Source organism: Chrysemys picta, chromosome 7, assembly GCF_011386835.1.
Source record: "Chrysemys picta bellii isolate R12L10 chromosome 7, ASM1138683v2, whole genome shotgun sequence".
Lineage (NCBI taxonomy): Eukaryota > Metazoa > Chordata > Testudines > Emydidae > Chrysemys > Chrysemys picta.
The window spans coordinates 58,837,882-58,851,167 of NC_088797.1; the positions used below are offsets into that span (position 1 = coordinate 58,837,882).

Sequence of the window (13,286 nt, forward strand, 5' to 3'; positions counted from 1 at the left end):
TGACATTCTTGGAATCTTATTTTATAGATTTAAGACTCCAGCGGTGAGTTACAAAAATTATAGAAAGAATCTTTATGAAGAGTAAAAGATTAATCCTACTGAATTTATCTGAACCTGCTTGGGTAAAGTGGGGAGTGCGAACGCCAGTTCAGTCCCCTGCCACAGAAATTTTCCCCACCGAAGCAGAACGTCATCGTCATAATTCACTATTATTGGCTGAACAAACCCAAAGTGCTGGACATTGTTACTAGCTCCTTGTGAACAGAGCAGCCTTTACAGCTGTCAAAGAAGCTTTCATGGTTGTCAACTACACCACAAATGAACTAAAAACAGCTTATGTTGAGAATAGATTCACACCTGAGCCCATTTGAGAACACTGCAGGATTATTGTACATGCCATTAGAGTCAATTATGTAGTTATTTTATGGTATAACACTTAATGTTGTTAAATCCTAGTTACTTAAAAAGTTGACTAATTTGTCTGTTCATTTCCTGGCAATTAGTTAATTTCTGTCACTGTATTAAGGAGTTCAAGATCACAGACAATCAAATTAATCACCTCAGGAAATGGAGGTGACTTTTCAAGGTATTTACCGAGGAATAACAATGAGCTGGTAGGACATTGGGGCATTTGAGGTTAATGTCATCGGAGTTATATCAATATCCTTGGGGTCAATGAGAGGCTTCAAGGTAAAGTTCTGCAAAATCGTTGTCAGTAGCAAAAATAGCTGCATCCGAGCCAGACCCTCTCCCACGCAACTCCGTTTCCCTGCAATGAAAAAGGAATATTGAAGAGATGCTGGAGATCTTTCTTTGCAGCATTTTACATGCTGTTTCTATGGACGGAGGATAATGGAAGTCACTCCGAGTTCAGGATGGTAGGAAAGCATTTGGGGCTTAAGAAGCCATTCAAAGATTGTTATAAGGTTTGAGTTCCATATATAAAGCGATCTTTTTTAAATCCAGGTTGGGAAGATGTGGGATTTGAGGAATAGTTTATGCACTTCCCAAGTTAGCTAATAAGTGTTAAGGGGCAAGTAATGTGGTGGTTATTGTGTAACAAGTAAGGAGGTGCGGGCAGGATCATGAGTAGGTGGATGAAGGAATAATTGATCATGCATTCATTTACACCAGACAGACACCAGAAAAGCATGAAGTTACCAAGCAGAGCAAAGAGAGGAGTATGTGTAGTGCATCTGAAAAGTCACTTCAGACAGCTAGCAGGAAGTAACACGGCTTAAAGACTGATAGATGTTTTACTAGCGTGAGAGACTCTTCTTCATGGACCACCTGAAAACCCTCTGCAGACAATGTGAGCCAGTAGAGTCATCAAGGCAAAGCTAGAAGACAGTCTGAGATCTGAAATAAACATGGATAACTTTACCTATAGAAAAAGGCATGAAGAAGTCACTGTTCTTGAAGGCACCATTTTCATCCAAGAAATGCCCTGGGTTAAATTGCTCAGGCTTTGGAAATTCCTTGCTGTCATATAGGACTGACTGCAGTACAGGGAATATAGTGGTGCCCTAAATTAGTAAACATATAAACAGAGTTAAAGTGGATACTATCCAAAGCAGAGAAACCTTCAAAATTCAGAGCTGGACAGTGGGACCCATCTTGATTTTTCTTTATTTCCTTGCAGCTCCTGAACTTCATGTTTTCATCCAGAAGTAGAAATGTTAAAATTCCATGAGAAGAGCTAATCCCACTGAAGTCCCATCCACAGGGAAATCCTGAAATCTCTTCAGAGAGGTTGTTCCTATCTGATCATTATCCTGAATTCAACATCAAAAAGTTTGGGGAGAGTTTGGCTAAGATCTAGAAGTTTCACTTGCACCTCTGAGCTGATGCTCTGAAGCATTTGAGGTTTCCTGGTCAAGATACCGTATTCATCACACCAACAGTTTCCCCATAATTCATAATTAAGCTAAAAGCCCCATGCAATTTTACAGTGAAACTCAGTCAGCAACCCCGCCCCTGAGTATGGTGAGTTCTGGTGCATTTTAACACCTCAACCGGTGCAGAGTTTGGTGGAGATTAGAACTGGGTAAAATTTATCCACCAGAAATGCAGTTTCAGATGATACAAAACTATTTTCAAATTTGACCCAATTAGTTTTATCTGGGGAAAAGTTATTCGCTTCAGAAAACACATATGAGTCAGGGTGTGTGTCTCCCTATAACTTTTACCCCAGAGGCTAAGGTACTTGGGATATGAGAGATGCAAGTTTGAATCCCCAATTTAGAGCAGCAATTTGAACTCAGATCTTTCCCCTATCCAAAATGAGGATTTTAATCTCCAAGCTCTCAGATATTCCAGGATAGGCTCCTTTCAATCTGTCCTTATGAAGCTGTTCCACTTTTTATTAACATTTAAATATCCACTGACCAGTGAGAATGACTCTATAGCCTGGTGAGAAAGGCACTCATCTGGGAGGCAGGATATGTGGATTCAAATCCCTCCTCTGAATCAAGCAGAGGGAAGATTTCAATCCATATTTCTTACCTCCCTGGTTTTTGGCCTAATGGGGGCGGGGGGAGAGGAGGAAGACCTGCGCTTCAGTATTTGGTAGGGGGAAGACCTGTGCTTGAGTCCCTGCTTCAATGAATATTTAAGTATTGATACAAAACAGAATAACTTCTGCAAGAGAGATTGAGGACTCACCCCAGCATAGTCTATAGCCTGGTGTTTAGGATACTCACTAGGGAAATCTGAGTTCAAGTCCCGGCTCCAGAGTGGAGGTACAAATCTAGGTCTCCCACATCCCAGGAAAGTGCCCTATCCACTGGGCTAAAGCGTTAAAGAAGGGGGATAAAACCCACACCAAGATTTCTGAAGTAGACCAGATTTTTCCAACTTGTTGACAAATTGCAAAGATTTTCTGAAGTTAAATGAATATTTTTTTCTGATTTTTTTTGGTTTGCTGTCTGAACTGAGTTCAGTAACTGGCATCATCTGACTAACAGTAAGAGCCCGACTCAATTTTACAGAAACCTCAGCCTTGAAGCGTGGTTTGTTTTGTGGTGTGTATTTATTTGTACTGGTTTGCATTCAATTCCAGAAATGGGCAAAGGTGTGGGGAGCTCTGATACTTTTTAAACTTATTCATTCATTACTCATTTGCATGCGCTATTTTGTTTTGATTTGACCGAACAGTGTCAAGAAGTTTCCCCAGACACACCCCCCTTTGGCCTCAAAAAAGAGGGCAATGATTGCACGCATTGGTGTGATACCAAAATCTTAGCTGCACATCGTTGCTAAAGTTGTTCTCTATTCCGTATCTTACTGCTTCGCAACTAGGCTCTCAAACCCTCTTCTGGATGGAAACCCTAACCTGCAGACTATGAAAGTCTGTTCAGCTGCATACAGGGGCTTGGAAAGTTTCAATATAATTGGTACATTCCTGGCAATTATTTAAAACTCCCATCACACAAAAACTATTTCTATTGTGAACAATTCAAAATTAAAAAGAGAAAAAGGCAGAAGAACTGGCCCTTTCACAGAAACACACAGAACTGACCTTGGGGATAATGTATTGTCTGAAATGAGTGTCTCTAGTCACAGCACGTGGGATACCAAGAGGGGCAAGAGAGATGAATCTCTGGGTCTCATGGACCACAGCATCTGTGTAGGGCATCTGGCTTCGGTCCGCCATGCAGGGGCTTCGGCTTCGGCCGATCACACGGTCAATCTCTTCGTGAATCTTCTCTGTCATCAAATTAATGAGGTTTAACACGAAGACTAAACAACAGGATTCCCATAGATTTGCCCAACAGTCTGTCTCTCTGCCCGCAAAACACAAGTCTCAGCAGATGGACATTGGGAATATAACAAAACAGGTGAAATTTTGTGTTACAGAAACTACTGTACTTCGCAGCTATGACAAAGGGCCAACAATATAATTACAGGGCAGTGATATTGTTCATACCTGGTTCTGTTACTAACTAGAGCACAATGTAAAATTATCACCAGTGCATCTAAATATCTACTAAGCAAGAGAGTCCCAAAGCATCTCCCTGCCCCCGGCCATTTGCTAATATGAAGTTGGATTTTGCACTGGATATAGCTGTTTTTTTAGCACTGGCAGAGCTTTGATTTAAGCCCTTACATGATCCTGTCCTCTATAAGCCCATTAAATCCAAAGGCAAAACAACTTTGCCTTCATTCAGGGGAAAGGGGCCCGTCTGACAGCCCTGGAATGTGAAAGCATCTGTTACCCACAGAACAGACACAGCCTGGTTCGTGGCAGTGCAGGCTTCTCTTTTACAAACACTGCAATTAAACACCCGTGGCTGGCCATGTCAGCTGACTCAGGCTCGCAGGACTCAGGCTACGGGGCTGTTTAGACGTTAGGGCTCAGGCTGGAGCCAAGGCTCAGGGACCCCAGGAAGAGAGAGGATCCCCAAGCCAAAACATCTACACCGCAGTTAAACAGCCCCGTAGCCCAAGCCCTGTGAGCCAGACCCAGCTGACCCGGGCCAGCCACAGATGTTTAATTGTAGTGTAGACATACACATACACTTCCCTTATCAGAGAACCTGAACGCTGATCTGGATTTGAGAGAGGAATTCAGTCACAACAGCCCATTCAGCCTTTGGATCCTCGCCTCAGATGGCCAATATAGGGACAAGTAATGCCCATTGTACTGGTGCTTTTTGGATGAGAACTTCTGCCTGCAGGGGACTAGAGTAAGAAAGTCCCCCAACACATCTTCAACTCACTTCACATGAACCAAAGAACATCCACCACATGGCAGTCACGCAGGTCACTGCCAAACCAGGCCAGATGGTATCTGGTGATTTATTGGGTGAGGGTCTGCCTACATTTACTGATCTATAGAGCCAGGCACTCCTCACATCTCCCCAAGACTTGACATTTTGTGTGTGTGTCACTGTTACCTTCTATTTCTGGGTATTTCATAAGAAGCTTGAGTCCATGTTTCAGGGTGTCACTGGTTGTCCCTGTTCCAGCAAAGAATAAGTCTAATGTTCTTCTTAACAAGTTCTCAGTGGTAAATTCCGACTGGCTGTTGTGTTGCTCCTGCAGAAAGATTTGGTAGAGATGGTTGATAATTGATTGTAAAAGCGTTGGATCTATTGTCAGAAGCCAAAGAAGTCTCATTTTCTACCCAAAATGTGACCTACCTGGCATCGTTATCAAATCCTACAGAAATGGGACATAGTACTGGAGATTACAGCAGCATTATTGCAGTGCTTTGGGCCATTTCTGTTCACTAAGGTGGTTTTACATGAATGAGGTGAATAGGGCTTCCCCCTTTATATTATAATTTCCTTGTCTCCCTTTAGGGGCTTCTGAAAAGCCACGTACTCTGTTGTTCCTTAACAAATAAATCGCACTGATATGTATAACCCACTCCCCAGTAAAGGGGAAGGGCTGCGGCTATCACCTACCTGTTTTATTTTGATGAGGAAAGCATCGATGAAGTCTCGAGGGCAGCTGGGCTCCAGGGACTCTCTGTGCATCTCCACTCTCTCAAAAACAAACTTTCTGAACTCCTCAAAGTGTTTAAAGATTCTCTGGTGAGGCCCAGGGATGTAACGCATGAGAGTCGGGAAAAAATTGTACAGCTGTAAAGATTGAAAGAAAAACACATCTTGGTTTTCCTGGGCAGAGAAGCTTCCTTCATAGTATTTACTCAAATGACTTAACTACAGCAGCACAGACTCTTCTTTTGTGAAATCTTATTTTCTAAATGGATTCTAAAGAACTTTGAAAACTTTACGAACTCACATTACCCAATGCATATATATTCCACACACAAAGTTCAGTGACATTCAGTTACATTAGCTAAAAGACTCTCCATTATTTTCAAAATAAAACCATCTTCAATAGACACATCTTGTTCTTGAAAAATCACACTGATGTGCACTATCTTAACTCTGAACACAAATTTTCTTGCCAAGTGGAAGCACATTATAGATTTTCAAAGGGAAATTTACTTTAGTCGTGCTGAGGTCGAATTTAAGAGACCCACATTCTCTGCCAATGAAACTCCATTGATTTCGAATGAGTTATGCCAGCAGACAGTTTGGCCCTTCATTTGGTACATTTAGTGAGGTTTTCAGGAAGGGGGCATGCAGATAAGTGGCTGTGAGCTGGAAGTGAAAAGGAGTTTATTTTGGAGGTGAGAAATGTGATCACATTCACTATAATGTTGCTTATGTGATAAGGCATGTGACATGTGATTGGTGTGGATGTTAACATTTTAACTGGCAACTTCCTTGATTTTTACCGATAATGTTGATAGTGAATATCCTTAAGCAAATTTAATTCTGAGCTAATGATGTGTTTTGTGTGGGAATTTAAACAATACTTAGAAACAAGTTTGAGGCTGGGTTTGGTAGTAGCTGCAGCCTAACGAGAAGGAAACCATTATGGGAATCTGAAATAACACTTGTTTATGGAAAATTAATAGTTAAAGAAAGAAATTTCTGTCCCCTCCCCCAATACAAAGGAGAAGAATAGAATAAACCCCTGAACATACCTCTGTCCAGGGCGAGCGCTGGATCTTTCTACTTTCCATTATGAGATTTATTAAAGTCACAAATTTCTTATCTTCATAGTCAAACCGGTCCCCAAAGACGATGGAGCAGATGACATTGGAGACGGCGTGGGTGAGGAAGAGGGTGGGGTCAAAGGGCTGCCCTGGAGTAAAACAAAACTAATAAGAATCAGTTTTAATTCAGTGTCTTAACCCTCAGCATCAGAGTCATGGGCAGCACGGGGACGTTGTGGATCTCCAACCACAGGGCAAAACTCAAGGTGGGGCTGACAGCAATATTCCCTGGGGAGGGTGGGTTAAGGCTGCCCCAACCCCCACTCTTACCTCTCACATGCTAAATTAAACACTTGCAACTTTTTTTCTTGGCAATCAGTTTAACTCTGTCTGCTCTGCTGCTCTCTGCCTGATACACTGTGGTCTGACCAGGGGCCATCAGTGCCTCTCTGAGTGACACCTGCCTGTCTGACTTGGGGCCCATTTCACAGAAAGGATCCCAACCCTTTCACAACAGGATCCTGATCAGAGGGCTCTGCCTGAGCCATTGCATGTGTTGTTGTAGCATCATCACTAACTCCCAGAGCGCAGCAATCTCCCCTTGGCACTGACAGCCCCGGCCGTGCAGCGTAAATACACAGTTGTTGTGCTAGGGAAGGAATAAAGGCTCCCAGCACAACAGCACGGGGGATGGGTCTGCTTTCCGCCTTCAGAGTGCGCTAAGCAGGCCCCACAGCTCAGCTAACACAGCTGGAGAGGCTGAATTTCCCACTGGCTCACGAGTGACATCTTAGCTTCTGTTTCAGGTTCTCCCTTCCTCATAAGCACAAGGAACACATGGGGCTGGTCACTAAGAGCTAACCTGGGGCTGCAGCGTCAAAGGGACCAGCACAACATTCCTGGAAATTATTGGCAAGAGTTCACCCCTCTGACCTGAGACCACAGTGCTCATGGGGAACATCCAGAAGCAGCATTTTCTTCATGCACCAGACCCCTGCCTGTGTCCCTCACCCTTCGATTCTCTTTGACTCATTCCCAACAGCAATATCTGCCCCTTGGCTCAGAGTGCACAAGTAGCAGCAGCAGCAGCACTAATGTAGTACCAATGGTGGGGAAGGGTCTCAGTGCATTCTCCTCTCCCACTCACAATTCACCAGATGGGCAGAGCCAGCTTCAGTTTAGCCCTTAGTGTTGCATTAAATATTGCAAGAGGCAGGATGGTCTGTATGAGCCCCTGTACTTTTGCTGCAATTTAGCACTCAAACTCCTTTTCCTTCTGTGGATCCAAACCAGTTCACCCTCCTGGTATATCTGGGCAGTCCCCCTTAAATCTTAGGGCTCCTTCTCTCTCTAGGTGGCCCTGGTGAGGCTTTATTGCTTGGACAGCAGTGCCGAGGATGCCTGTCAAGTGCTAGGTACTCTGTGGGATTAGTAACTCATCTGTCATGGCTACCCCATCCAGCAATTCTGCTAGGAAGGTGGTCACATGCCCAAACATCACATTATATGATGTGCAGTCATCCCAGGGGTACACACTAGTCCTGTAGGCCACCATGACCTAGGGAAGAAAACTGTCCCACTTCTGTTGACTGGCATCTACAACATAGCTGCGAATGTACAGTTCAGACGCTCCACCTGGCAGAGACCTGGGTGTGGCTGGTCATGCCTACTGCTCAGAGCAGGAGTTGGTAGCCAGGATTAGGAGAGTAGGAGCCCAGGGTCAGACCCAGAGGTCAGGTGCCAGAGCCAAAGTCAAAAGTCAAGAATTGGAGCCAAAGGTCAGAGCCGGGTTACTTGGAATTAGGCAAGGCAGGAGCAGGAGCTATCACAACCATGGGCAAATGCTTTGAGCAGCCGCCAAACTGTTGCTGCAGCTGGGCTTAAGAGCTGGTCCGCTGTCTCTTCCCACCAGTCAGGTGGTGTAGCTAATCAGGCAGCCTATCGCAGGCCAGCTGCTCTCGTTAGGTTGCCCAGAGACGGACTCTGCGGCAGCCCCTGATTCCCGACACCAACAGCCTGTCTGACCGTGGGTGGTAAGGTGTAGTACAGGTCTTATTTATCTGAAGGACGTCACACACCCCTTAGAATAAGCATGATTCAAAATTTTTGCCATTGGAATGCAAGGAGTGAGGTTAGCAACCATTTGTGCTTCTTGATCAGGCCGTGGATGAGCCTCTGCCCACTCAGAGAAGTAGCCTTCTCTCATAAGGGTGTACTGACTGACTCTCCCAGAATAACCATAGCTACCATTTCCAGAGGGTGGCTTGTCTGGGTGGTAACCATGGGCGCTCTGAGTGTAGGATGATCTGTCTTATGGGCCCTACAAGACGTCCATGGTCCCTAAGCGACCTGCACCATCCAGGCCAGTAGCATCAACTTCAAACCCTTTGGCTAAGCGTCTCCATCCCCAACTGTCCCTGTAACCAGGGGCAGCTCTAGGCACCAGCAAAGCAAGCACATGCTTGGGGCAGCCCATTTGCAGGGGCGGCAGGATCCAGTATGGGAGCTGAGAACCAACAGGGGGCCCTGGGAGCTGTAGTTCCTTGGTTAGCTCCCTGCCTATAGAGCCAGCCCTGGAGCAGGGAAAGAACTACATTTCCCAGCATTCCCTTGGCCGCTACCAACAGGAAAGAGGGGGAGGGAGTGAGGTAGCTGAGACCTCATGCTGCAGCCTGCTGTGAATGGAGAGCTGCGCTGTGAGTAGGGATTCCATATTTCAAAAAATAGGACACTCCACGGGAGGGAGGGTAGTCCCACCCTGCCACCATCCACTCCCTCTGACTGCCCCCCACAGAAACCCCAACCCATCCAACCCGCCCTGCTCCCTGATCACCCCCATCCCTAACTGCCCCCCAGGACCCCACCCCCTGTCTAAGCGCCGCTGCTCCTTGTCCCCTGATTGCCCCCTCCCGGAATCCCACCCCCTATCTAAGCCTCCCTTCTCCTTGTCCCCAACTGCCCCCTCCTGAGACCCCCCCCAACTTCTGCCCTAGGACCCCACCCCCTACCTGTCCCCTAACAAACCCCTGGGACTCCCATGCCTATCCAACCGCTGCCTGTCCCCTGACTGCCCCCCCAAGCCCCCTGACCCATCTAACCCCCCCTTCTACCTGCCCGACTGCCCCCCCGAACCTCCGCCCCATCCAACACCCTAGCCCCCTTACCGTGCCACTCAGACCAGCGTGTCTGGCTCCGCACAGCACCAGACACACTGCTGCATACATGTTGCCGTGCTCCCCCGCAGAGCCACAGTCTCCCCCCCCCCCCAGCACCTGCCTTCCAGATTTGAACACCTCAAAATTAAGGAGTGCTCACGCTCAGTTTGGGCAGTTGTTACTTCATTTCTCCCAAATCAAATATACTGATCCACTGTAACTTGCTGTAGAAAAGGTAGGATAAAATTGAGCAAGAAATGCTTCCCAGTGGTTATTAGGACTGGAATTGCTATTTTCAACAGCCATTCCTTTTTTTTTTTTAAGTTTTAGTTTTATTTGTTTAAAAGGAAGACAGTGATATTGCATTGGCAAATTCCCCATAGAAAGAAAGAGTGGAACAAAAAAATAATAAAGGCACCTCAACTTTTCCTCATTTATGTAGGACAGTCTTATAATGTGCATCTAGATATCCTCCAGTCACACAAGCTGAAAATTGTTCCACTTTACTGCAGTTCTGTAACCATATGGGAACCAATCCTGTCTGTGTTCTGTGCACATCCAGAATTCCTGCTGAATGACTTGCTGTGGGAGCGAGTTACCAGTGACCCAGGGCTGTGGCGGAAGGGGGGGTGCAGATGGGGGTGGGAGAGAGCCCAGGGCTGGGGCGGCAGGAGGTGTGTGTGGTGGGGGAGAGCCCAGGGCTGGGGCAGCAGGGGGGAGCGGCGAGGAGCCTAGGGCTGGGACGGGGTTTTTTTGCTTGGGGCGGCAAAAAACCTAGAGCCGGCCCTGCCTGTAACGGGGTCAGCACCCACCCCTCACGAGTGCCCCCTTTTCTCTGGCCAATATGCCTGCGATCACAATCTTTTTTTGGGGCAGCACCTTCCTCTGGCAGGCGGTCCCCTTTGGCTGGTTGGTTGGTTGGTTGGGTGTGAGCTTGCTTTTGGCTTTTGTTCTTATCTCAAGCTGGCACCTGCCTCTCACAACCACCCTCCTTGCAAGCACTGTCCAGGCTCAGTCTCCTGGACAGAGCATCAACATTCGTGTACTGTTAGCCTGGATGGTGTCTTATCTGGTATTGGAACTGAGCCAGCTGTTCCAGCCACCAGTGCAATTGTCCTTGGGCATCATGGAAATTATAAAGCCCTTGGAGGGAACCATGATCTGTTCTTCTCAGGAATCCTTTCCACAGCAGGAAGTGGCAAACATATTTTGTGAAGTTCACCACTGCCAGCAACTCTGCATTAGCCACGGAGTAGGTCTGCTCTGCTTTGTTCAGCATCCTGCTGACATATGCAACTACTCTTTCCTTGTCTCCATATGGTTGAGTCAAGACAGCACCAATACCAGCTTCACTGGCATCTGTATCTAGAATGGATGGTGCTGGGGATCTCAGTAGGCCTGTATTGTTACAGACATGAGCCTCCACTTTAGTTTCAGAAAGGCTTCTTGGCAGGGCTAGTCCACTCAAACATCCACCTCGTCTCTGCCAGCTTGAGTAGTGGCTGTGCAATTGTGGCGAAACAAATAATGATTCTCCAGTAAAAAGCAACAGAGGGTTCTGTGGCACCTTTGAGACTAACTCAAAGTCTCAAAGGTGCCACAGGACCCTCTGTTGCTTTTTACAGATTCAGACTAACACGGCTACCCCTCTGATACCATTCTCCAGTAGTATGAAACCAGACCAATGAAACGCTGCTCCTCAGTGACAGCCCTCGGCACTGACCAGGACTGGATGGCTTCACCATCAACATCCCTTGAGATCATATGCCCCAGGTAATTTACTTTGTCACAGAAAAAAATTGCATTTTGCTGAATTCACCTTTAAGTTGGCTTCGCGTAGCCTCTCCAGCACAGCTCCCAAGTTCTGCGGGTGCTTCTCAAATGACCTCCCAGTGATGATGCCATCAAAATACACCAGGCAAGATGTTTCCTGCATGTCTGCCAGGATGGCACCCATATAGTCCCCTGCTTAGCAGATCCATCATACTTCCTTCCTCCACTTTTTATTTTTCATGTCTATTTCAAATGTATGCTGCTTGCAGTACAGAACAGTCCTTCCTATCTGTTTGTATAGCATACACACAATAAAGCCCCAATCTTGGGATCTGTACTCACTACTGGAATATAAATAGTAATAATCAGTGGGTCACTTATAAAGCACTGTCCATTTACACAGTGCTTTCCAATCATTCCTGTGGGAGCCCATCATTATAGAATGTAGGTGCCAAATTTGTATCAGACGTGTAGCAGAGATGAAAATGAGAATAAGCAACTCTAGGCCTGGGTGTCTCATTAACGCAGCAGACTGACGATAAATGGATCCACTCTTACCTGGTTCACTGTCTTAGCTTCTGCCAACTGTAGACAAACATTTTCCATTTGCTCACTGGCCATAGATCAGTGGGTAGAAAACATGGGGAACAATGGCCAGAAAAGGTCATCTTTAGACCTTTGCCCACATACTTTTGTATTATATTAACACAGTTAGTTATATGTGCAGATAAAGGCTTTAGTTAGAAAATGTTTGAACCAATATCAATATCTGAACCACTGCTCAGTATTTAATATCATGAAAAGCAGAAAGACTTTAACTGACTCTTCAATTCTAATTTCCAACAGACATAAAGTTGATCCTCACCATGAGTGTTTTTGAGCCTTTCCACCAGGAAATGGGCTTCCTCTAGGATTCGCTCTTCAGAGCTCTTTTTCCCCATCCCAAAATTCCTCAAAGTGGTGAGGGTAAATCGGCGTAGCTCCTTCCACGGCCCCACACTGTTCATAGGAATACCTGAAAAAGGGAAGAGAATGGGAAAGAAAGGAGGGAAGGCCCTGCCCCTCTAGCTTCTGCTCCTGCTGCACCCACAAGCCAGCCAGAGACCTCTGCGTAATCACGGGTGCTCTTTATTTACAGTTTACTTTCCCACCACCTTGTAGCTACAAACAGCTTCAGTCTTGCAGCCAGCAGCGATGAGCTTCCACTCCCTCTATTCTCTGGCTCCTCCCCTTTTCTTCTCCCCTTGGCTTCCTTCCTGCCAGCCTTTATGTTGCCCCTAGCTAACGAGGCCGGCAGCTGTTCCCCGTTTGCCACTCAGGCCTGGGCTTACTCAGCCCGTTCCAATTCCCCTTTCTTGATTGGAGCGGGTATGACAGAGGCCTGGCTCAGAGTTTTTTAGCCAGTACCCTGTCACAATTAACATGTCCAGTACCTGTAGTTTGTTCTCTAACAGAGCGTGGCCCATCACAGTAATGAGGATTCTTCCAGTCACAGTAAGTAGAGCAAAGTATATGTACTGGCACAAACTAAAAATTAGAAGTAAACTGGGAAACACATTAATTTGCCAAATTTTAACCATTTAGGCTAAAAATTTTCTGTCTGTGTGCCTCAGGTTGAACGTTTTTTGAATATTTCAGCCAAAGTGTTCAGCCATTTCCATGAACAAAGTTAAGGGAAAATATGTTGTTCTACCCATGTTAAAAAATGCTGGGACCTTTTCTTTGAGAAACTCTAGCACTCCCATTTGGGAGCTGGGATTTGAAATTTGGCTAGGGGCTGACCTTTGTGTCAATGTGTGACTTTGCCATTCCCATGAAAATCTACCCAAATGTCACTAAAT

General features: G+C 46.0%; 1 protein-coding gene across 1 annotated transcript in view; it reads right to left on the reverse strand.

Annotated features, from left to right (window-relative positions):
* The window catches only part of LOC101941747 (cytochrome P450 2H2-like), a 24,579-nt gene continuing 11,293 nt past the window's right edge, over nucleotides 1-13,286 (reverse strand). The window contains exons 3-9 of the mRNA XM_065551586.1: nucleotides 12,311-12,460; nucleotides 6,506-6,666; nucleotides 5,412-5,588; nucleotides 4,899-5,040; nucleotides 3,521-3,708; nucleotides 1,385-1,526; nucleotides 1-769 (exon numbers count right to left, since the gene is read on the reverse strand). Of these exons, the coding sequence (XP_065407658.1) occupies nucleotides 591-769; nucleotides 1,385-1,526; nucleotides 3,521-3,708; nucleotides 4,899-5,040; nucleotides 5,412-5,588; nucleotides 6,506-6,666; nucleotides 12,311-12,460 (1,139 nt within the window). The 3' untranslated portion in view covers nucleotides 1-590. The remainder of the gene's footprint in view (nucleotides 770-1,384; nucleotides 1,527-3,520; nucleotides 3,709-4,898; nucleotides 5,041-5,411; nucleotides 5,589-6,505; nucleotides 6,667-12,310; nucleotides 12,461-13,286) is intronic.